The sequence below is a fragment of the Sprattus sprattus genome (assembly GCF_963457725.1).
Source record: "Sprattus sprattus genome assembly, chromosome: 15".
NCBI classification, from domain to species: Eukaryota; Metazoa; Chordata; class Actinopteri; order Clupeiformes; family Clupeidae; genus Sprattus; species Sprattus sprattus.
This window is the reverse complement of record NC_137913.1, coordinates 12,470,685-12,497,130: the sequence shown is the minus strand read 5'-3', so window position 1 is coordinate 12,497,130 and position 26,446 is coordinate 12,470,685. Positions and strand designations below refer to the sequence as shown.

At 42.1% G+C, this 26,446-nt stretch overlaps 1 protein-coding gene across 2 annotated transcripts; it reads left to right on the top strand.

Annotated features, from left to right (window-relative positions):
• Window positions 1–8,897: 8,897 nt before the first annotated feature.
• On the top strand, window positions 8,898–26,062 carry cabp1a (calcium binding protein 1a; the record flags this gene model as incomplete). Of its 2 annotated transcripts, none has more annotated exons than XM_080852966.1 (7): window positions 8,898–9,605; window positions 24,393–24,423; window positions 24,893–25,036; window positions 25,215–25,324; window positions 25,533–25,607; window positions 25,756–25,828; window positions 26,037–26,062. In XM_080852966.1, 7 exons carry the CDS (start codon window positions 8,898–8,900, stop codon window positions 26,060–26,062), a joined length of 1,167 nt encoding a protein of 388 aa, XP_080709092.1. The 2 variants fall into 2 exon arrangements, with proteins under 2 accessions (XP_080709092.1, XP_080709093.1); XM_080852967.1 differs by lacking the exon at window positions 8,898–9,605 and adding an exon at window positions 17,888–17,932.
• Between the last annotated feature and the right edge of the window lie 384 nt (window positions 26,063–26,446).

Below are 26,446 nucleotides of genomic sequence, written 5' to 3'. Positions count from 1 at the left end.
TCAGCTCACAACTCCACACCATGCAGGCAAAAGTACCCATAGGAACCTATCTTCACCTGCTAGCAGCGTCTGAAATGAGCGCAAATATTTATGCTGAGACATTTGGATGTCAGGTTTCTTCACATCTTTCACCCTCTCTGACATGGAAAAAACTAACCATCTGTTCAGGAAGAGAGTTCAGGCCTCCAGCTTCATTGAGGTGTGAAAAGATCAAAAGATCAGGTGCAGAAATTCTCTGAATGCTTCTTGTAAGAGAGAGTGCACTGGTGAGAAATACACATATGAAGTATTAATAGCTGTTGCTTGACAGGATTAGCCTTTGGACAAGCTATCCTGATTTTGTGGCCTAATTCACAAAGTCTTGAAAGTATTGCTTTCCCCGGGCAAATGCCTGATGTTATTATAAGATGAACTAAGGTCCCTGTTGCTTTTCTTTAGCCCACACCCTGGTGTTGCTGCTACTGCCAGATAGACAGACATCCATATGTAAAGTAGGCTGCACGATGTGAAATTGACTGTTAAATTCTACTGAAAATGTGTACAGTGGTGATGGAACAAGGTCTGTTTTCGGAGCTGTCTGTCTAAGTAGGAATCGGTTTGAAATTAATGGGATAACAGACATCAGCTTCTTTTTTTTTTATCTGCTTGCAAGAACTGCAGCTCCCCATAGATATCAGCTTGCTTCTGCGTCACTTTTAAAACGATTGAAGTCGTGTCATTACATCTGTGTGCTTTGATCTCCCCCTTGTGGTATCTGCCAGAGAGAGTCTAAATGAGCTTGGGCGTTACTGATAGCACAGCATTGCCTCTGTTATTTAAAATGTGTAATAGGGGCAGCATGAGACAGCAAAACCATTTTCTCAAATCCTATATTTCTATCTATCAGGTAGAATTCCATGGGCTTCATATGATCTGCCCAGAACTTTGGTTGAGATACATGTGAATATCAATGGCAATGTCGTCAGACACTGTCAAAACACATACTAGATCATTTTGTCCAAATAGGTACTTATTTTTAAATTGCAGCACCCACGCAGTTTATTGAGTGCACCCCAATACCGTAATGCCTTTTGACCATAATGTTTTTGTATCACAGTATGCAGTGTGCTAAACAATATGAGTCACATAAATAATGTCTTTATGACAGAGCCCTGTGGTGAATTGGATATCATTTGATCAGATGTTATCTTTCAGAATATGGATAACTTGGGCAGATTCCAATGTACAGCACTACCCTATATAAACAAATGAGGGAGCAAGTGAGAAACAGTCGACATGTGCCACCATGGAAGCCGAAGCATCAGGACTTTACATGCATTTTGCTTGGCCAAACAGTCCTGCAGACTACTCTATATTTTGTGCACCAACACCCATTGGGTTTTATTATTTAACATCCCTGTAGAACTGCATAAATGTCTGTCATTTCTTATTGAGGCATGATAAAAGAGGCATGATAGGAACTCCTTTTCAGGCTAAACGTATTTCTATGCAAAGGCCAGAGGCATTTCTGGTTTCTATTTTTGTGAAATGTTTAGTAAAGTTTCAAAATGTACCAAAAATATGAAGTGATTTGGCATAAATGCCAAAAGTAGCTTGTTTAAAAATTCACTGAACACTTCTGCTAATAACAATGTGTAAATTCATCACTTACATCAGAGCTTCACTGTTGAGCACAGATGCTTACATGAGTGATTGTGCTGAAGGCTCTGGGATGTGTATTTTAGGATTACTCACTGTTATTGTTTGGATTGTGGTCACCCAATGACATATGCACATCCTTGTGGCCATCTGTTAGAGGGATGGCATTGACTAGATCCAGAGTCACATCCATATGTGTGTGTGTTTGTCTATTTGTCTTTTAATAAGCACATCCAAGCACTTGGAACCATGCATCACATCTTCAAAGTCAGCCTTTTATTTGTAAGAGTCTTGTCCCTAAGTACAAAGGTAATAATAATAACAATAATAATAATATATTTTCTTTAGTGGAGATCAATAAAAACATGCAATAATCATAAAAAAAACGCAAGATAAAATAAGATGTATAACACAGTGAAATAAAGTGTAGTTGATTCTGTTAGAGAAGTGAGATCTCCTTTTCATACCTTACTCTACACAAGTTGCCTTTGTAAATTGATATATCAGGAACATTGGTTTTATCCTGTCTATCCTGGAGGGTGTGAACAACCACACTTTTTGCTTTTGATACTAATGTTCTCACTTCAGCTTGTTGGCTTTCCCAGCACAGACTGGTGAGGAAACATCTCTATAAGCTTCTAGGGGGAATCTTGACATTCCCAATCACTTAACATTCCCAATGTTTATAAGACGTTTTAATACATTTCATATTGGGAAGTGATCCCAGGGTTGAATAGCAAGACTAGTCTCAGAAAGACTTGCTTGCAGTACCTCACAGTGATCAGTAGGGATCACTTTTGCCTCTTGTGGAGACATTTCACTGCTGCCTAGAGAATGGAGTAAAGGCAAGTAAGTAGGAGGTGACATCAAAAAATACATACTCTATGGGAATATACATTCAATCATCAAACATAGCCATATGTTTCTGCATAAAAAAAGTCAATCAACAAGACAACCACCTTTGTAACTGGTCACTAACGCGCCATGCCATGAGCACACAGAACTGATCCTTTGGGTTGATGTGACAAAGAGGCTGGAAGAGGTATCTGTTTTTTATTCAAAAAATAATAATAAATGCCCCAATAACCAGGAAATCGATGTTGTGCTTCATACTACAGTATCATCCACAAATACACTGTGACCATTGTTAGAGAATGCAAATGCACATTTTATTTGAGTACACATTTTACTTATTTGATATTCAAATTTGTCTCTCAAAGGTTGCTCAAGAGCCAGTAGGATATTGCTATGGCTTACACTTCTTTGTGAAAAAGCTGCACTAGTCAGTCAAAAATAAATAATATTTTTTATAACACATGATTCCTCGTAGGGATTGTACGAAATTAAAGTATATAAGTATATCCTGTGAGTGAACATGAGATAAATGAACAAGCAGCTGCTGTGACCACCAAAGGTTGGTGAGCATAATCTCCAAAATGGTAATCTTATCATGTTAACAAAGGAAAGGACCCCACACTGGTATTGCTCAGACACCTGTGAGTGACTGCAATGAATCCTAGTATGCGAGTCAGGCAGAGGGTCCGAGAAACCTGATTATCATACAGAACAACAAAAGGTTGCCAGACCTGTTTCCATTAGAAGCCTAGCTCATTTACATTAAAAGCCTAGGAGGTGTCTTAAACCGTATATATGGCTAGAGATGGAGATGTTGTTCTGCACCACTGAATCTTGATGACTGCACTTTAGTAGAATAAATCAACCGCCTGACAAACATCCTTTTTCTTATAGGGTGCAAAGACACTAGGACCAACACCTGAACCATTCCTTATTTTCAAGACATGGGACTGACCTCTTACCCATCTTGACACAGAACCCCCTGTGTAATGTGTGGTTCATCAGTGTCCCTGGTTTTTAAACCGAACTAAATTATAAACACAACAAAAATCTAAGATCTCAGAGAATTAACTCAGTTATATGTCATTTGGCAAATCCGTGCATTGCAGTGGATGATACTGCATGACTATGGTGAAAGATATGAAGCACAGAATTTGACATAAATATAATTGTATGTAAGCATGGAGAAATTGGTGGATCTCTAATTAAGCTTTACGAAACATGGGACCAACACTTGACCAATTTGCTTTTATATTTTTGTTTGTTGTAATTGTCTACGAGAATGTGATTTGAACACTGAACACTTTATCAACTTTATCAACCCACCCTCTTTTTCAAGTAACACTTCACCTATTTATCAGCGCACAAGACTAATCATAACATTTCCCCTTTGGTCACCCCCTCATATTCCCCTTATAATAAGACCCCCCAACTGAACTGCCACCCCTCTCCTCGCATAACAAGACCCCAAGAAACCCAAGAGGGCAATGTGTAAATAAGTGCAATATTATCCTTTTCCATGGGCAATATTCACACTCTATCACCCATGGGATGTTGGGGCCATATCTACCTTCAGTGTTGGATAAGACTTTTGTCATTTTTGTTGGCAAAACTTTGATTGCAAAATCTTAAACCAGGATGGTGGTGAAATCCTTTAATGAAATTACTGCATATACAAGCTCTCCATAAAGAGCCCCCTTTATACCTCTATAGCCCTTATGTTTTACAGTAATTACTAGTAGTTTGATGTCCACCATCGCATCTGTTTATTTAGACATTTCAAATGTAACATCCACGGATGAAGTGCCCTTGAGCAAGGCACCTAACCCTGATCACTGCTTCCCGGGCGCCGCCAAAGGCAGCTCACTGCTCCGGGTTAGTGTGTAACTGTGTGTGTGTCACTTCCCTGGATGGGTTAAATGCAGAGGGGGATTTCAGAGTGTGTGTGTCTACACCACCTCTGCCATAGAGAGGACTTTCACTTTCACTTTCAATGTAAAGGACCATAACAAACACCACTGAATACAGATCCTGCTAGCTGTAATTAGACACCCGATATGCAGATGGGTGTTAAGACTTGATAGTGTAAACAGTTGATGTACGTTTTCCAAGTTATATGCAAAGCACAAAAACCTTGCAAGTGGCGTAAGTTCTGAACATTTTGTAAAAGCCAAAAAGATGTCCTTGAGCTGTGTGAAGAAACCTCATTTCAACTCTGGCTTTTAAACGCTTGACTGTTTGTGATTTGAAGAAATGGCTTGGAGGTGTACTTTTGGGTTGGGCCATTTCCAAATAACACAAAAGTGTCTGATGAAGGAACATAACAGGCTTGAGGATAGAAGGAAACCCAGATTTTTACACTTAAATGTCTAGATTATTACACATGATGTCCAGCATAGTGAGATGTATATTTGACATCACATGAACCCGTTGAGCCTTTGCCTCAGACATTGCTATGTGTTTTGAATGAACAGCAAGTAGTATAGTCCCTTTAGGCTCACTTTCTGCAGAGCTGATATTTGTTGATGGGTCAGCTTCTGTTTCTTTTTCCCGTGTATCTGCTGGAAGAACACAGGCCTAGACTGGGTTGGGCATGCTTTTATCCTTCATGCACCCAAGGGACATTTTAGGTGAAAATTCACTCAAGTTATCTCAGGACTCCGGAGTTGCATATAAGTTTATTTATTAAACATTAACAAGAAGCCTTCGGGTTCACCCACGTCCTGGCAGGTCAGAGCGAGGCACAGACCCTCTTTTAGAGAGAGGAGGAGCCCGGGTTCACTCCCAGACTGCAGCAGATAAAGGAGAGAAGCCATATTAAACACATCACACAAGGTTTTCATAGAAATAAATTAGCGTTCTCTGACGCCAAAACAATTTGTCAGCAGGGATAACCACGTGGTGGGTCTCTGACTTCCGAGGTCATCTTACTATGCTTTCTGCCTTGCATGGATGTCAGTTTTACACAAGGTAAAAAGAAGCACAGTTCGACCCTTCTCATCACCTCTGGTCCAAACATACTCTAACACATATGCAGACTAAATGGCACCTGATAATCTAAGTAACACACACAGAGAAACACAGAAAAGCAATGTTCCGGCTTACATAAGGACATGATTCATACAAGGTAATTATTCATACAAGGCACTTGATTAATATATATTTGAGTCATTAATAGTGTTTAAAAATTATCTCTAATAGGAAAGGTGAACTTTGATTTTTGTTTTTAGCTCAAATATAAACAACCTTTTTTTGCAGAATCATAGGCACTCGCATTAAACACAAATAACATATTCACACATAATTATTCCAACTTTCAACTTGGATTGGTAATTCACTTAATATATGACTGATCCCTGAGTGACTGAAGTATTTCTTCATGATTCTTTTTTGTTATGAACACGATCATGTATGCAACTTACAATATAATTTGCTTAGAAATCAGTTGTTCAGGGGGAGACCAGCAACCAAAGCAGGAAGATGGTTTTCAAGCGGCCAAGCTGAGGCTGAACCCTTAAACTGAAGTTGTAGTAATTATGAAACAGTATAATTATCATTAAGAACTCCTAACTGGTTGTTAAGCTTTAATTAGATGCTAATGCATGTTGTGAGAATGGGTAGCTGCCATATAGGGAACACACAACAGTGTTTTAATCTAGGCTATATAAACAACTGAACTAGAATGTAATTATTCTTATTTTTGTGTAGACAGCATCCAATGATCAGGGATGCGGTAGGACAAAATATATTTTAATACTGGCTTCCACAATTATATTTTCCCCCAACATTTTATTTATTGAATAGTTTCATTACTATAATGTGTTATATTATATGATGTGATATTATACTTTACAGCCCGCTAATGAGAAATACTCTGCTGGCAGGTGTCCGTATATTTCTGTACAACAGCACGCCTAAGCCCTTAATAAACCTTGGTCACATCAGAATCAATACTGAGCGTCTCAAGAGCAATTAAAGCCTTGGGTCAGTGGGCTCCGTTTTAGACTACCCCTGTAGCTTACATGTCTGCTTCTAGAATGTTCTCTCTATAAAAGACTGGCAGACTAACTCACAGCATGCCCGCCTTCCCCAGAGAGAAAAAGGGTGTCTAATGCAATATTTAGGGACAGCGTCAGCCTCATCAAGAGTCTTCGGCACAGTCTGCCACCCTGAAGTAATGCTGTCAGGGAAGTGAGCATCGGCGCCTTGTCCCCTGGTTGTGGTTCATCACTGGCCATCTCCAGAATAGCAAATTGGGTTTGACAGGACTGGACCTGCAGAGAGAAATGTGCATTTGCATGTCCCCTAAAACAGACTCAAAAATAAACACAGGCTCAGCTCACTTATGCCCACATAGACGCACACACACACACACATATACTCACAAACATACTCACACTCTCTTTTACACACACACTCAAATATGCTGGCTCACTCACTCACAAAAACATGCACACACACTCACTCACTCACTCACTCACTCACTCTCTCTCTTTCTAACACACATACACACTCACACACCACTTGTCTGTACAACCCCCCCCCCCACACACACACACCACTTGTCTGTACACACCCTCCCTCCTTCCAACACACACACACACACACACACACACAAACATGCGCACACACACAGACAAAGTCAGTGTTTCTAGAGCCTTCCTTTTTGCTCCTGTGGACTCTTTCAGGCTGCTGAGTGAGCACAGTGCAGATGTAATGAGGGTTGTCAGCAGGGCCGAGGCTCATGGAAGAGACTGTGGTATGCCTATCATCCTCAATCTTCAATCAGTTTGCGTAACAACGTTACGCTAGAGAGGGGCGACCGGAGACAGGCATCCCGTCTTTCCCAGCGTCACCGACTCAGTCAAGCAGCAGTCAAGTTTCTCAAGTCACTTTTTGTGCGAGGCCGAGCCGCAGAAGAGACGGGCGGCAGAGAGCCCCTGAGCACAGCTGTCCCGAGTTTAGAGAGCTAAAGTTAATGAAGCAGAAGTGGGTGGATGCAAGAAGAGAGAGAGAGAGAAAGATAGAGAGATGGTGGTGTGTGTTTCGAAGGGTGTGTGTGTGAGGGGGGGGGGGGGGGGGGGGGGGTAATTCAGAGGAACTTTTATGCTTGATGTGTTTGCCTTCAGAAAAATCCACCGCTGCAAGGTCAACTGTGAAGTGATGGTGTGTTTGTGTGGAGGGGGATGCTTGGGATTGACGTCACCTCTGGAGATGCTGGAACAAAGGCGGGTGGGGGGGGGGGGGGGCAGGGGCATTACAGCAGGAAATGCATCAGTGCAGTGAGTTGTTGGGGCGAAAAATGATTTCTGCGAAGAGATTGAAGTGAGAGGATGCCAATGAGATAGTTTGCAGTGTTATAGTGTCTAATAGTGTCTCTTATTGTTTAAAATACAACAGAAAACAGAAGCGTACATGTCCATGTTGACTTGTTTGGCTGCCCAAGATGATCTGCAAGGTGAAGTTGATATTTTTTTTTATTATGATAGGCCTACAAACGCTCATCCAGTTCAAGTTCAAAATATCTTGTTCAAAACTGTTGATTTGGAAAATATAACCACTGTGTCCCAGAAGCCTTTCCCTTCCAGATAATATTAAATATGAACCCACTGAACTGTTAAAACAAGCGAAGGCTGTGGTAGAGGCTGTCGTCAGGGGAACATACTGCAATGTGCCTCTCATTAGACAAAATGCCACAGCAAATCAACAGTCCTGCTTTGAAATTAGTTTTACAATTCATATTATATATTTTATAGGTTTAAGGTTTAAGTAACACTGCATATAGGTTAACATGGAACAAATGTAAATAAGTCTTTGACCTTGACAGAGGCAGGGATGCCTTGGGTGTTTAATGAACTCTTGCCAGTTAATTACAGGTCGTTGTCTGTGTCTCTATTGTGTAGCTATCACTGTACAAAGCGTTAATTTTGCTGACCCTGCAGCACATCCGAGGTCACGACAAGCGCCTCCTTCGTAGCGAGGGACACGCACGCACGCTCCGGAGTGCGCCAAGAATATAGTCATTCATTAAGTGATGCCATGCGAAAGACATGACGGTCTGTTTTCACCTCTTACCCCGCCTCACTCCCCTACTCTCTCTCTCCCTCCCTTCCTCAGCTCATTCTCATAAAAATGCTGTACCCACACGCATATCTACGCGACCTGTACAAGAATAGCGGTCCAGCGTTACTGAGCTATCAGGTGGCTGAGGCCAACTTTTAGAAGGCTTCTTCGGTCACATCATGCGCCGTCAAAAATGTCAGAGCGGGACTACGTCGTACTGCCATGGCATTGTAGGCTCGATCAGTCGACTTAATCTGTGAAATACATTGATATGTCATTGCGGAGACGATTCAACAGCCCTCGTGTAAACGCTGACGAATCTGAACAACTGAAAGCCTAAGATGAGCTTCTCACTTCCGAAAAGCGAATCTACAACCTCCTTGCTGAGATCTTCGACCACAAACCGAAGATCGACACATCTCCCCGAACCCGGGGGATCCCGGCGGGCTCAGCATCGTACCCCTACGGTACAGGTATCTGGCAGCGCCGCAGAGGAGTCGTTCTGGTCGGCTGAAGGCGATGCTAGTTTGCGAAGACCCCTGTGTCACCCCTCAGTCACCGGTAACCGGGATAGCACTGCAAGGCGTGGGACGAAGAGCCAGTCTCAACACTATCGCAATTCCCACGGTCCCCTGCCCACAGCGCACAGCCAGGAGGACATCCCGGAGAGGCAGGATGCCAGCCGAGGCGGGAGGGAGCACAGCAAGCCATCCAGACATCGCCACCACCACCACCATCACCATCGTAAAGCTGCGCGGGATAACCTGCCGCCAGAGCCTCAACACAAATACTGTAATTCGCCTCGAATGCCCAGTCGAGCCCAGTCATTTACCGAGGGTTCAGATGAGGCGGCGCTTTTCTTTGATTCACGCAAACAAACTCGACCAAGTTCATCCTCAAGCGGGGAAATATGCCCACTGTCTACGACGTCGTCCTCACCAGTTCCAGCATCCTCCAGCAGGTCCTCTCGCCAGTCCGGGAGATCCAGCGCAGCGTCTTCTGAATCTGACTTTAATTTGCGTCCAATTCTTAACTCCCTTTTTGGACAGGTAGGCATATTGATTTCTTGCACCACTGAATAATAACACAAACCTAAACCTCCATCGAGGTGCCCTATGGAACTTTACATGAAATCGCATACAATTAGGAAGGTGAATAATTGTCATGCTACAGGTGGCAAACTTTAGAGGCTACAGTCTTATGCTGTAGTAATTATTCTACAGTTTTTATAACTGCTCATGTTTGGGAGTAATATTGTCTTGGTCTGAGGGACACTGCATCTAGACCCTGCTTAACAGGTGTCACATCACCATGTTTACTACAAAATATATAACGATATGACTGACTAATCTAGTATACATGAATGGGAGGTAGGCACATCTGAGTCAGCCTTTGGAATTATGTTTATGTACATAGCTCTGGGGGTTAAATGCATTGAAAAACAGTGTCAACACTCAAAGGTAGAAGAGAATTCTGCTCTGCTTTGAGAGACCCTCATAGTGAAAGCAGCTCATGGTTTGCAAAAGGAGAGCTATTGACTGGGTTGACTTTTGGACGATTCTGTGTCCAATATGTAGTGGCATCCCCTCCCTGGTGTGCGCATCACACATCTTGCATGGCTCCCAATCAATGGCATGAAATATGAATGAAAGCTAGTCTGCCAGTGCCCATATGACACGCTGTGATTGGCTCTGTTGCTGCCTTCGGTGCTCTCATTGGGTTAAATGGAATGTCCTTGTGTTGTGTCTTCATGACTGTCATGGGTAGGTGGTCAGGCCTTGAGTGTCACATTGACTATTTTTTTTAGACATTTGATGTCTGAGTTCTTAGGCAGTGTAATTTACATGACAGGGCAGCTGCGTCGACTAGGGCATCTTCTGTTTTGAAAAGAAGACTACATTTATTTATTTATTTAGAGGTTTGTGTGTATGTATGCCTGTGTGTCTGTGTGGATGGGTGGGTGCGCGCGTGCGTGTGTGTGTGTGTGTGTGTGTGTGTGATAATTGTGTTTGTAATTGTGCCTCACATTCTGACACTGAATTGTTTTGGCCTTTGGTGTTTATGTACGTATGTTTGCTTGTGTGTATGTATGCCTGTGTGTGTGTGTGTGTGTGTGTGCGTGTGCGTGTGCGTGTGCGTGTGCGTGTGCGTGTGCGTGTGTGTGTGTTACTTCTGGCTCTATGCCAAATACTTTCAATTAAATATGTACTCAAATATAAAAAAGTTGCTATTTCTGTCAACTGAACTCTTTGTGGATTTGAATGCCTTTGTTTGTGTGTGTTTGGTGATATGTGTAGATTTGTTTCTTCTTGTGTGTGTGTGTGGTGTGGTGTGGTCTGTGTGTGTGTGTGTGTGTGTGTGTGTGTGTGTGTGTGTGTGTGTGTGTGTGTGTGTTTGTGTTTGACATCACAGACTGTCTGTGAAGTGTAAATTCTCATCAGTCAGATGCTAAGCATGTTCTCCCATTAATTGTTTTTCCCTGAATTGATTGAAAATAGTGCCCGTCCATTGGTCTGTTTTTGGCCTTGAAGAGGCTGTCTTTGAAGACTACATCCTCTCTGGCTGGAACACTGGGCTTTCTCTGTAGACTGAGGCTCTGCTGTTGAAGCGGGCATCTGCCATCCTCTATACCCCTGAATTTCAGAGTGTATCCATATAATGTCCTATTCCAACTCTTATCTGACTAATGTCATTATTGTTTTTCATTGCAGAGGAGCAACAGATTGCATACAATTATCTGGTTTGTTTGGGTTTTTCACAGTTATTCCTAATGCTCCTGTTTAAAATTATGCCTTGAGAAGATGGTCTAAGGTAGTAGTTCTATGTTTCAGTGGATATATATTCGTACCGGTATACCTTTGAATGATTCTTTTCTAGACGATATTCTCTGGCAGGAAGCATTGTTTGTCTCATTTGGTATGCTTAGTCTAAATGCATATAGAAACATAGAATCATATTGAGATCTTCTGCATTTACAGCATCACCGCCATGGGAACTGGTCCAGGTCTTGCAGTTAGAGTGCTAGAATGAGTTACAGCTGATTTTATGCCAGTCTCTGGATATTTCATCCTCTGGAGGGATGGTGTCCTCTCACACTTCTCAAAAAAGCTCATACAAGCTGCCATTAGACTGATACAATGGGCGAACCATAAAACAGAAGACGTCAGTAGATTAAACCTTCTTTTCAGAATTATAATTATGACAATCCACTAAAGTCTTCTGTTTTTGCCACAGACACATCACTACTTGTATCACTACTTTGCCAGTGTCTGAATACTATTGTGAGCAAGTTGTGTTAGGTGAATTAACAATTCAGTTCATTCATTCATATTACATATATATTCTTCAGTTGAAAAAGGAAAATGCACTGTTTGAAAGATATGGAACATTTGACACTGGCAAGAGTTTTGCCCTCCAATGCTTATAAAAATCCCGTCCTTTTCTTACCTCTGTGTCTCATCTGCTTTTCCCTCAATCTCCTCTTGGCTGTCAGTCACTTGAGCCTGGGGAACCCAAAGCTTATATATATATATTTTTTCCTCTTTAGCTATTTGCTTACATAATTGAACATCAATTGTGCCATGCTTGATTTAATGAATCCATATGCTTGTTTAAATGAAGAGGCTATTTATAAATATATCCATGAGTTTACAATATTGAGATTCTCAAGTAATGTGGGAGTATAAAATCTTCAACTCATCTCTCAGTCCTTCTGGCCTTTCAGTGATGCACTCCTACTCTTGTCTGACGTCACCAGCCTTTTCCGTCCTCGAGACCAATATATTTCTCTCTGGGTACCTGACACGGTGATTCATTTCATTATGGTTGCTTTTGGTGCTGTGTCAAAGAAAAATCCCATCTTGATCACCCCGGGTAACACAGACCATGTACTCTGATAGGGAAAACAACATGATGACTCAACTGACCTGAGGAAGGCTCCATGCAAGTGAGCTTTTTACTAGAAAGGGCTGAATTTTTCGGCAGAGCAGGCAGTGATGTCATAGACACACACACACACACACACACATAATGCGTGCGTGCGTGCACACACACACACACAGAGCGCGAGAAAGAGAGGAATATTCTGCATTAATGGGTGTACTTTCATCAGTCATGCTTAACATTCTGAGGAGTTCACTGAGGCTGCAGTAATGGATCTAAACAGTGGCACAGTATGCCGTGTTACACAGGTCACATAGCATTACTTTGGACCCCAAGCTATTATTATGTTTGGCGTGGGCATGATAATAAAAGGAAATGTAATGAAAAGTCACTGTACATCTCACCTGAACTGTAGTATGTGTCATTTGGAAGCATATGCTTAATCAGTAACTGATGAACACTAAATACTTAACAATAACTGATGAAGGTCTCCTCTCCGTTGGCATAAGACGCTACAAAGGAACTGGGAATGTTTTTTTTTTTACGATTTCTTTTTTGTCTGTATCCAATCCTAACAGCGCAGGAATGAAAAGACAATGAACGTATTGTTTCCCACGGCATTTGAGGGTATTTTTGGCGTCACTACGAAACAAAAGCAGAGACAAGCAGTTCTTGACAGGCAAATCAGCAGACATTAAAGATGACAGCGGTGCAGCCTTATGATGCGGGGGAACGCTCACTCACCCACACACACATCTATGCTCCTATATCAGCCCTCTGCAGAAAGAAGAACGGATATCTGCAACAGTCTGACTACCTCAGCTGGGAAAATTGTCAGTTGATCTTCAACTCCTGTGATATAGGGGCTGAAAATAGGAAAACAAACAGATCTGTGTGTGTGTGTGTGTGTGTGTGTGTGTGTGTGTGTGTGTGTGTGTGTGTGTGTGTGTGTGTGCTGAGAGGTGGCACTGTATTTCTCTCTCTCTTCTTCATTATTCTTCTATCCTTCTCCTATTCTCCCCCGCTCTCTCTCTCCCCTCTCTCTCTCGCTCTCTCTCCCTTCCTCCCCTTTCTCTCTCTCCCTCCCCCCTCTCTCTCCCCGTTTCTTTTCCCCCCTCCCTCCCCCTTTTCTCTATCTCTCCCTCCCTCCCTCCCTCTCTCTCTCTCTCTCACTCCCCCTCTCTCTCCTTCCCTCCCTCACCCCCCTCTCTCTCTCGCTCTCTCTCTCCTTCTCTCTCTCTCTCTCTCTCTTTTCAGTGGAATGCTGGAGCTGTAAGACAGGAGTGCAACCAGGTGCCCAAGCCTCTCTGCATTCCACACACGTATCGCTACTGAAATGAGTCAACAAAGCAAAACACATCGCAGCACTGCAACATGTGTGAATGGCATGCATTCTCTCCCTACTGCTCTCTGCTCTTCACCTCTAAATGTGTGTGTGTGTGTGTGTGTGTGTGTGTAGGTGTGTGTGTGTGTGTGTGTGTGTGTGTGTGTGTGTGTGTGTGTGTGTGTGTGTTCATTCACTGTACCTCTGTCTCTGAGCAGTCACTAAAATGATGTTTTGTATGTGCACTTCAGTGTGTGGAATAAAAAGATGTGTCTCTCTCTCTCACTCCCTCTCTCTCTCTCTCTCCATCTATCTGTCTCTCTCCCCCTCTTTACTGTGCTTCAGTGGGGTTTCTGGCTCCATCAGGCTGTGATGAGGTCATTGTGACCTTGCTTTTGTCTGCCAGGAGGAGTAGATGGATGGGGAAAATGGCAAATACAAGAAAGAGAGAGATAATTTGGGTGAATAGAAATTCTGATTACCATTTCAGTGTGGGAGGACCATTTCGCCAATTGCTACAATTATAGTAATACCATGGTTTGAGTTTATATGTATTTTTTGGGACATTTTTATTTTCAGAGGTGAACCATTGCATTGTTTGTGTGTATCTCTATAATGGGATTGTAACCAGTTCATTTCGCACAGCTCAAGCTAGAGTGAAGGGGAATTTGTGTGAAGGTCAAAACTGCATTAAATCCGCATTAGGTTGAGATATTGACATGGAGATTGAGAAATATAGAGAGAGCTGGTGGAGAGAATGAAACAGCATTACATTTGGAGATAGAACCATTTAAGAGGTGGCTGGAGCACTGTGGAGTGTGCCAATGTGGAGGGAGCCACGTCGAAGGAGTGTGTGTGGGGGGGGCACAGCACTTGGTTTGGTGCCCACCGGGTGACCTTGTGATCATTCCACCTCAGACTCCCTGTGGTTTCCAGCACTCACACAAACGTACACACACACACACACACACACAAACACACATACACACACACACACACACACACAAACACACATACACACACACAAACACTTGATTTAGTGCCAACCAGGTGACCTTGCGTTTTAGCCAAGATCATTCCACCTCAGACTCCCCGTGGTTTCAAGCGCACACACACACACACACACACACACACACACACACACACACACAAACACACCCATTCTCACCTGCCTACCTGCCAAGTCCCTATCATCCTGTGCCCACCAAATGGGCAGAAGACACGGCCGGTATGAGAAAGAGAAAGAGAGTGGAGGAGTTTGTGAGAAATGCCCTTCTGGGCTGTAGTCTGTGACTTGATTTTATTTGACAAACCACCAAGAATATTCACGTCCAGCTGCACACGTTTGGGGTAATTACTTGAGAAGTATGTCTGCAGCAGAACCAAAGTCACATTGAAATTGCTTTGTGCTTCATCAGCATGTAAACCCTCTGGCTACTGTGTGATTGGCCTAGACGTCTATAGGCTCTGGGAATACCAAGAGGGTGAACAGTATTGTTTGTATCAGAATCAGAATCACGTTTATTGTAAGTAAAAAGTAAGTTTGCGCAAACAAGGAATTTGACTAATAAGTTAAGTGGCTCTCGGTGTACTTACACAAAATATACAACACAACACAACACAGAACAACAGCACAACAATCTAAGAAATATACATTAAATATTATTTTACAGCTCTATAGAATACTTGACTCAAGAACTATACGGTTGAAGTTTGCTAGACAGTTGGCACAAGCTACCAATGTTTGTTACTCTGACTGCTATTGAGCTCTAAGAGAATTTAGCAGAAATACAAGGGAAATCAAAAATTTACTTTGATATCTACAACCGGATCACAACTGTGATGTTATTTTTAAGCAATATAGCACGAGTGGGAGTGGGGTAGGTAAGGGATAATCCCACGGGTGGTGTTCGGCCGTAGCCATCAACACGAAGTTATTGATTAAAAATGGTTTATTTCGCCATTGTTTCTCCGCAACAAAAAATAGTTCCATTGTCAACGTCTTGGTTTGGAATTTTAAAAACTTTGAATTAACGGTTATCATCAATGCGAATGTTTCATCGCGGAGTGATTTATTTTTAGCTGTGAAAAGTCCCGTAACTGTAGGTATGTTGACGAATAACCTATAGCATGGAACGTCTCTCGTCCAATCAGAAACAGCTAAATTACGCGCTAGAACCCAATTGTTTTATAATACACATTATAACACATTACATTTTTGCATGATTGCATGATTCTACTGTAGTCTAATCTAAGTTATTAATATTCTACAATTGTGTATTGACCACTGAAAACCATTAAAAAGCTTGTAATAGATCCATAGTTTTTAATTTCCAGCTTGGCTGGTTGGGTGATAAGTGGTGGAAATAAACTGTTAGGTCTCTCAGGTGTTTGCATGTAGTGTGTATGAACACTTTGTGCCAGGGTGTTTAATCTCTACACTTATGTGTTTGTGTGATATGCGTTGATGTTTTTGATTCACTTCCACAGGTGTGTTGACAAGGTTTTATGTGTAAAAACCATATTTGGGCTATCTGTGAGTTTGATTACTGCAAACATTCTTGTGTGTATATGTGTGTTTATATGAATGTGAGATTTCTGTTACTGCGTTGCGTATGACCTTAGTAGGTAGGTTTCTATACGTCAAGTATTTTAACGTTTTGATTACCCATTCAGTATCTATATGATAAACATTTTGAAAATTTTCAAGCGCAATCTGTACATTTGCAAGTGTGCATCCATAGTTGTGTATGCCTATGTGTTCAATATGCGTGTATTTGACAGAATATGGGTAATTAAATTAATAGGCAGTTGGGGCAGGTGATATATGGTACCTGGGCGGGGGTGGGGGGGGGGGGGGGGGGGGTATTGGGGTCTGCGGGGTCAAGGGGAAGGGGTGTGATCAAAACTTTTGGAAAGAGAGGAAAAAGAGACGACAGCAAAGAGAGGCCACTCAATACTGGTCACTGATTGGTCCGCCCTTTAGAGTGTCTGAGTGACACATCTTGCGGACAGGGTTTCCAGACTACAATCTCACTCTCCACTGAGCTGAGAGTAATAGGCGGGCTAACAAGAGATGGCAGCAGAGAGACAAGACCAGGAGAGAGGACAAGATAGAGGGAGCTGTTCAAAAAGTGAGGGAAAAGGCGAAGAAAAAAGTCGGCAGGAGAATAGACCAAAAGGAGGAAAATAGAGGTGTTAGGGAAATGTAGTTGTGATGTCAAGATGAACTAATCAAGATCTGTTAAGGCTATGTCATAGCTTATCATGGGAATAAGACACATTTTTAAATCATTACACTGGCCCTATTATTTAGTATATACAATGACAAACAGAGAGAGTGTGTATGATAGAGTTGACAGGTGCTCATAAGTGCAAATGTGTGTATGTTTGGTAAGGAAGTGTGTGTGTGTGTGTGTGTGTTTTGTGCATATGTGTTATTCGTAAGTCTATCTGTGTGAGTATGTAAGTTCTGTGGTATTTTTAGCCATCTGTTTAATAAGTGTTTGGATCAGTGCTCTGGTCTCCTGCTGCTAAGACTCTGTCTGAATGAATCTCCCTCCCTTACCTCTCTCTTCTCCCTCATAGTGGGCATGGTGGAGCAGAGTGGAGGTGGACAGGGAGACAGAAAGAGAGCGAGGGGGGGAGAGAATGAGAGTGGAAGAGAGAGAGAGAAAGAATGACAGAGAGAAAGAACAGCTTAGCTGGCAAACCAACAAGTGTTCACAGCTTTCTTTCACACCCTCTTTATTAGACATCTTGCACTCTTGCTCTCTGTCTCATTCTTTCTCTCTCTCTTTCTTTCTCTGTCTCTCTCTTTCTCTCTTCTGTACCTCCCTCTTTTTACTTTACTATTCCCTCTCTCTTTGTCTCACTTAGTTAGGGAGCTAGTCTTCTCTTCAAATTAACTTTCCCTCTTACCCTCTTATAGGTCTCTATGGCAGTACAACACCACTCTCTCTACCTTTTCCTTTCTCTAATCTTGTGTTCACCTAGAGAGACACCAACATAACGCACACACACGCGCGGACACACACACACACACACACACACACACGCACACACACACACGCACACACACACACACACACACACACACACACACAGACAATTGTGTTATAGATGATGGGCAACTGTGTTAAATCTCCTTTTGGACATTTCTCCATGAAGGTAAGCTTGTGTAAGTTTGACTTGAAAACACATTTTGAGGGATTTAAAATCGTGACACATTGTGTTTCTACTTAATCTGTAAGCTTTCACTGAGTATTGCCAGGGCAACATATTTGCAAATATCTAACGTTTGCATGAGGCACGCCTTAATTTGTGTTATTGCTGTGCACACTTTAGTAGAAGCACTTTCTCATTCGTATATTAGTAACTCAGAGTCAATTCAATTCAGTTAATGCTTTGAGTTTGCTATATGCATGTATGCCACATTTGCCAGTTACATAGACAAAACACCTTTATGAGTTACAGAACTTCGTCATTAACATCGGTTAACATCTCTTCTGCAGTGCAAGCAAAATAGCATTATCTACCTCTAAGGTACAGGTTTTGAGGGTAAACGTCTAACTGTGTCTCATAATAGGTGATAACAATAGGTGCCATGCTCTGCGATGTTTCCATTTGTTTTAAATTGGATTTAAATTGGAAGGAAAAAAAGATTTGACTTAAACAGAAAACTACAAGTCTGTCTGCAAATTGGAGTTAGTTCTGATGTGTAGTGGGCTCATGGTCATGTGTGTGAGTGTGTGTGTGTGTGTGCGTGTGTTAACTGTGTGCATGTTTGATGCGAAACAAACCCATGGCGGTGGTTCGTTCTAGCTCTAGATGACGGAATTGCAGAATGATTGACGTTATCCCATAGCAGAGCATAAAGACATTAGCCATCTTATATTCACACGTAAAAAAAACTTCTGAACCTCTCTGGATAGTGAGTCAACATTAACACATTGAGGTGTTTTTTTCTGGGTCAGTTGTCATGTTTGTTTGTTGCTTATTTCTCCCTTTGGACTCTGTTTGGCGCGCTCAATTACAGATTCATCTGTTTCTGCTCCATGGGTTCATAATCAGTGCTGTGCAGATGAATGATTGATATCAGTATTTCCTCAAAGAATTTCCACAGTGGAACATGTTGAAAGTATTTTTTTTTTTCGCTCTCTTGCCTAACACATTTAGCATGACAAAAATCTCCCTAGTGTTGATATCATCCTACAGGATTCCGTATTAAGTATCTTCCCATTGAGATCATTCCATGTTGTATATAACTCTGAGATATTGAATGATAGCCATCCTGTTAGGTAAGAGGATATGTCAGCGTGTGTGGTATTTTGTTTAGCAGATGTTTTCATTCTCAGTGGCTTACGGTGCAATGACTTTCCGTCAGGCAGAAATGATGAAGGTTCACACGCTGCTACTGCATCTCAATTTCTGCTTGTGCGAAAGCTTCTCTACAAATAAAGCAAGAGCATTAGGGACATCTTTTTATTCCTTTATGTACATTTTACTCATTTCCTGTCTTTGTGTGAGTGTGTGTGCGTGTGTTTAGTTTCACTGAGGGTGTATATAGTGAGTGTCAAGTGCCAGTCTGCATAAAGCACGCAGTAAACTGTTATGATGGATGAATGGAAAAAATTGGGTGGACTTTTCAGCCACTGCTCTGTCTCATCGCTCATTCCACAACTTACAATATATCTCACAACCCTACTTTGACAACACACTGGAGCAGGACGTTTACAACACAACATCGATAGAAGCTGCACAAAACATGCGGGGCGTTCCCCCTCTACAGTACTACCAGACATATATCGGAGACCAACAGGATCAATGGTGTCAGTGGGGCTTTCTTTGGACATGATTTACCTTTTCTGTGTCACTAAGAACAAAATGGACATTTTACTGACAAAGTAGACAGTTTCGAAATGGTAGGGATTTTATCCATGCAATGACTTTGTGAGCAAGGAAATCCCATCTCTCTCCCTCCCTACCTCCACCATCTCAGCCCCTGACCCTCCGTCTCCTTCCTCTTCCCGGGCCCGTTGAGACAGTAGTGCATGAAAGATTAACAAGCGTTTTCATCTCTTAAAGATGAGCTGAAACCAGACAGTTGGGAGTGGGTCTCATCTGTTATCTCTATGTGGGAGGGAGAGGGAACGGTGATTAATATGGACTTGCGGGGGGGGGGGGGGGGGGGGGGGGCAAAGATTTCAAAAGCCTAATAATTAGGGAGTCGTTTATAATACAGCACTGGACTGCACAGTTAAAGGGAAAGATAATGAGCCAACAGGGCTGATGTATTGTGTCCTGAGGGGAGGAGTGGGAATTGAGAGAGAAGAGAGAAGGATTGGGCTGAATTAGTCAAAACTATGGCTCTTTGCATTACTGGATTACTGGACTGGATTGTCAAAGTCAAAGTCAAAGTATATTCAGTAAGAAGCAGTTTGTTCATTTCTCTCACGCATGTTACATACAATTGTTTAGTTTGTAACATGTTGAATGTATGGATCTCTTTGAGGCCTACAAAACACTTTAAAGTTGATAAAAGTTCCTGTAAAATGATCCTTCACGTAATATAGAGAAGGTCTGCCTTCTGCACACTTTTCCCGAAGGGGTAGCATCAGTTAATGCACAATTGAATTTGTGCAACCAGATATATGTAACCGATACAGTAACACAGCGGTCTTCAGATGGGCAGCCATTGATTTTACAGCAATGAGAAGAGACAAGAAACAGGAAAGATGGTGCACTGTTCATGAGTGTAGACAGCTTATCCTAGTGGTTGTGTACTAGCTTCACCCCAACCTGTGGAAAGCCACACTCTGGTGACCTTTGCTGCCTGAAAAAAAATCGAAGCCCATTTGTTTCTCACTTGGACATCTTTCCAATTTTACGGAAAAGAGACCATGGGAGATATTTGTAATGAGTTTAAATGTAAGTGTATATTGCGTATCCTGTGTGTTAAGGTCAAGTAGTGCTGTTGATGCAGATATGTATTCATCTCTCTCGGAGCATGACCACTAATAAAATATGTAAAAGCTCTTCTATGAATTGCTTTGAAAAATTAGAGTATCTGTTGGTGTTAGAGAGATTCCCAATATGAGAGCCAATTTTATTCAGCTCTCAATCTTGACGCTTTCTATTTGTGTAGAACATGCTGTTCACAGTAGAGAAGCTTACACAGTCGTCATCAGTCACCAATTAAAAGTCTGCAGTCACGATTTAAAAAAAAAGTATTCATATGAATACTGAGATGTAGCACCAGCATATGTAAGGTAGGCCTGTGAATGTGATCAGTAGACAGGTGACTTGATTCCTTTTGCTTGAAAGCAGCAGCATACTGCATAGGGTTTTTAATGTGTTTACAGTTACTCTGGCAGAAGCTGTCACAACATGTAACTTCAGGTCCCCCTGATTCATGTTTCAGCGCAGCGAGGGAAGCTTTTCCCGAACCCAGCCTTGTTCTGCCAGCACACAAATATCAAAAGTACTTAATTGTATTGTTTTATTCTTTTTCAGCCCACCTGTTTTGCCTGTGGATGTAGGAGTGATTGTTCAAACTGTGAAACTGTGGCTAAGAACCTGGACTTAAAGTTCAAGACAGATAGTTATACAGTCATAATACATGACCAGTCACAGTTATCAATGGCCATGAAGCATTCATTTATAAAATTAGGAATTCTTCTGAATATCCGTTATTTGTGCAAGTAGGTTTGTTACTGATCCGCTTACTCATGGATATAAATGGAAGAACTACAGTATAAAAAGAGTAATGTTAGGCTGGCTTGTATGTGTGTATGGTACTACATTAAAGTGGTGCCTGTGATTTACGTAAGATGTTCTCGCCTTTGACAGTGGACAGTGGAGTCCGGCATGTTTTGGGAGTCAGGACAGTCCATGGCTCTCTGTGAGAGAGAACTGGAAAGGACATCCTAATAAGACACCCTAATAAGACAAGACAGAATAGTCTGGCTAGCCTCAGAGATCTGTCTTTACATGGACTCTGTCCTCTACTCCCTACACTACTGGCAGACCCACAGGAAAAGATGGATCTTTGATAGCTCAGGAGACCTAGATTATTCAATTTATGTTTCAATTTAATCACAGGTATTTTCCATTAACTTCCGTAGAAGAAACAGTTGAAGACAACAATAAGATAAGGCTAATAAACATAAACCATAACCAAACCTACCAGAACTGACACACACATTTTTTTAAAATGTACTTTACTATGAAAAGTTGTGCCCCCCACCTCCCCCAAACACCAAGGTTGTCTTGAGGGAGAAACGGTGGAGGTAATATTGAGATGTCTAAACATGAAATACAAACTGAGCATGATTTATGACCCTGTTGAGATCGCTCCTTTAACCCCATAACAGACATTTGGTCCATGTACGTACAGGTCTGAGAAGTAGGAGATTTAAGATCCCACTTTGAGTTGTCATTGTTGTCTAGGAGAATATAAGGAGAAAATAAGTAGATCTCTTTTTAGATATTTTTTACTGTTATATACATACACGTTACTGAAGTTACTGATGTCCTCTCAGGTCCTCTCCGTCCTCCCTTGGTCAGTTCTCAAATAGATTAGAACAGTTGAACCCAAACACAAAAATGTATTCATTATAAAATCAGCATCTAAAAATTCACGGCTTCATTTCAGTCTAACAAGTGACTTTTTAGATGAGAAACTATGGCAATTCCCTGAACATTCCTTTTTTTGACTTGCAGTGGTTTTGCACGTGCACCTCCGCATGATCAGTTGTGGTGCAGGTCCTGGTTTACTGTATTCCGCATAGTGTCACTCATAGTGGTACTCATAGTGTTCATTAATATTTACTAAGCACTTCATTTGAAAAGCTGGCATGACTGTGTGGTGTGAAGTTTGGCATGTTGAATGTTGTTCTGATGCACACTTAATAAAATACAGTGAATTGATCTCTGATTGAAATGCATTAGTACATATGATCATACCAAAACAACAATAACATATCATCTCTACACCAACCTCCTCCTCCTCATCACTATAAAGGAACTCCTACGCTGAATGCTCATGTATACAATCGTATTTGAGTTGAAATAACTTCAGACCCAGTCCCTGCGGAACCTCTAACACTGTCTCTGTCCTGACTCCACCTCGCCCCATTTCACTGGGCCGCATGGGGAAAGGTCCTCCAGAAGCAGAGGTGCAGGCGTGGGGAAATGTATCAGTGCAGTGAGGTGGAGGGGTCGGGCGGCGGGGGTCCCAGGCCCTTCCAGAAGCCCCTGATGGCCCTCGCTCAGAGCTGTTCTGTCATGCATGCTGTCATCCTGGGGCCGGCCTGCATCTTCCTCCCCACCATTCTGGCCAACATGTGGCAGGCTGTACGTAAGTCTGGGAATACACATACACATTGCACACTCACACATGTACACACACACACACAAACACACACTCACACACACACACACACACACACGCACACATGTACACATACATATAAAGTATCTACATACTCAAAGGCATTCATACATTTATGGGACAAATAAGCTCACACATATGGAAAGCATTTAAACATGTACAGTATATGTATATGCAGGTTTAAATGCATTCAACGAAGCACTCTACAACATACGTATAATTACCAGATATGGTATACACACATGAACACCTGCACAGACATATCTGTATATTACATATGGCTCATGTCTACGCAGATGTAAATGTGCACATATGTAGCACACATGCACACACAAATACAACATACAACCTACCATAAGGTGTGAAGAGGACCGTGTGAGTGTTTGTGTGTTTGTCTGTATCAGATATGGAACAAGATCATTGCAAATGGATGAAGACTACATCTGTGAAACAAAAAACTGATATTGAGTGCGAGAACAAGCGAACATGTACTGATCACCAGACACACCACAACATCAGTGGAGCTGAGTTGAATGGAAAGAGGCCTCTGTCGGGTTTATTTTTGGTCAACTGTCAGAGTGAAAGAGAGTGTCTGGGTCCATGTGCATGTGTGGTTTTGTGTGCTCTGACATAAGCCGTGCATTTGTGTTTACCCTCTCTGCTGCTCCTTGTTGTTAACCTGTAAGGCTTCTGGGAACCATCTCTATCTCTCTCTCTCTCTCTCTCTCTATCTCTCTCTCTCTATGTCTCTCTCTCACTCTACCATCTCTATCTCTTTCTCTCTCTCTGTCGAGAGCATCTCCTTTAAAGGTGCTTGTCATTGTTGTAGCCAGGGTTGCATTCTTTCATTCTATTCATGTTCTCGTTTCCAGGATTTGGTAGATCACCTGTGACGTACAGCGCAGTCCAAAATATTACCTTAACACATGAGAGCAAAGGTCATTTTCAAAAACACATTCCAGTGACGCAAGCCACGCTTCACAATAAAAACGGAGTCTCCCTGAGGTCGCTCAAGATCTTTCACAGATACAGCGTTGATGATGAGCATAGAGCAGTCAGAGTTCTTCCTATTCACAGCGACCATAACGGTATCAGCTCCAATACTTTTGCACACTTCACACGGTAGAACTGTTGTTGTGGTTTTCATGCGTGGCTCAGTTTGTTTCTCCGCAAAGGGCTTTGTGGATCATGACAAGGGCTCACTGAGTTTTTTTTGCTTTGTTTCTGTTTTCACAGGACAGGGAGCTGAGGCCAGAGGAGATTGATGGTGAGTTGGCTTGGCTGCTGTTGGGACTGGTGTGGGGGGGGGGGGGTTCTTCATCATTCTCGGCCTGTTTATGTTGAGCAGTGGGATGCATCTTTAAATGGATTTCTCCCCTGTGAGAGCTCATCAGGTGCTTATCCGGTCACATTAACCTGAGGCTGATGATATGCGTGTTAATGTTGGTGATCGGAATAGTTCTGTTGATGCCCCTCCATAAGCATGCTCAGAGTATTGTTACTGTATGTTATTCCCTTTTAGTGTTGAAAATGTTCATTTAAGTCCTTTTTTATTACATTTTAAAGAATCATCCACTTTTTCATTCCATATCCTTGCCTTGTTACTGTTCCTTTTCTTCCCATTTTCTTTCTCCTTACATCAACCCTTTTTCATTCAATTTGAAATGATGCTCACTGGCAAAAATGTTTTTTTGTAGTGAAATGAAGTGAAATGTTCTCATGTTAAATGTATTCAGAGTTGCGGGAAGCCTTCAGAGAATTTGATAAAGACAAGGATGGCTACATCGGCTGCAAGGATTTGGGTAACTGTATGAGGACAATGGGCTACATGCCAACAGAGATGGAGCTTATCGAACTGAGCCAGCAGATCAACATGAACTGTGAGTTTCACATGTGAACACGTTAGTGTTAACACACTGTGTGTGAGCATGCCCAGGTGTTAGTTTGCATTGTATGTTTGTTTGACCAGAACTGGTGTTGATTTAGTCACCTAACATACTTAAGGACGGGTGTGCAGAGATTTGCACCACAAGTTCTGATCAATCTCTGTCTTTTCAGTGGGAGGCCACGTGGACTTTGATGACTTTGTGGAGCTCATGGGTCCAAAACTACTAGCAGAGACAGCCGATATGATTGGCGTGAAGGAGCTCAGAGATGCTTTTAAAGAGGTAAGACAGACAAACCTTCAGTATTATTGTCTCTTTCTTTTAGGCCTTCTACTAAATGCCTCTACTTAAACACCTGTCAGTATTGTCACTCCATATACACATCTGAAATCAGTAGCATTTTAACATATGCACGTGCAGAAAAAGATCATCAAGTCATTATCAAATGCTGGAACTTTAGTTTATAATGGAATTCCGTTCTCCCTCCTAGTTTGACACCAACGGCGATGGAGAGATCAGCACCTCCGAGCTCAGAGAGGCCATGAGGAAGCTGTTAGGACAGCAGGTGAGAGTCTAGAACAAAAACAAACTTCGGGTTATGTTGATTTTCTTCAACCAAGATAAAACATTACCATGTGAATCTTTGAAAGAAATTGTACTAGTTTACTATTTACCTCTAGACACCTAGCAAAGTTGTGTGCTCTGTCGCCTAGGTTGGTCATAGAGACTTGGAGGACATCCTACGGGACATTGACTTGAATGGTGATGGAAGAGTGGACTTTGAGGGTGAGATCTCGACAGGCCTTTCACTGTGATTATTTAAATCAGCCATAGTTACTGGCTAACAGAGAGTAAAAGATACATTAATAAAAAGTGCCAATTCTCTCAAGCCACTTACATTTTCAGGGGACTCTTCTACCTCTTCATTATTCATCTGAATTCATTCTTTTTCTCTCTCTCCCTCTTACCACATGTCTTTGTCCTGCTCCTTCAGAATTTGTCCGCATGATGTCCCGCTGACGTTAACAGAGATTGAAGTCCCACTCAGTCCAGACCTCATGTTCCTGTTGTGCGTTCAGTGTGTCACCTCATCCAGTGAGAGACTGTGGAGGTGTCTGAGCCTTGTGAATTTGAGCCAGCTTTCCTAAGGATCAGAACTGGAATCCACAACATAAATGCGAGAGGAGGAAGCAAGTTTCTTCCCATGTCTCCTCAATCTCTCTCAAAAAAGAAACTATCACTTTTCTCTTCAGTAGCAAGTTTTCTGCACCTTTTTCACCCCAAGGAACTCCATAGACCTACTGCATCCAATCATCTGTCTGTATGAACTTTGAGGAGTGGTGACATCTAGTCTATAAAAAGGCAATACAATGTCCTGTGATTACGTGGTGTTCTTGTCACTGT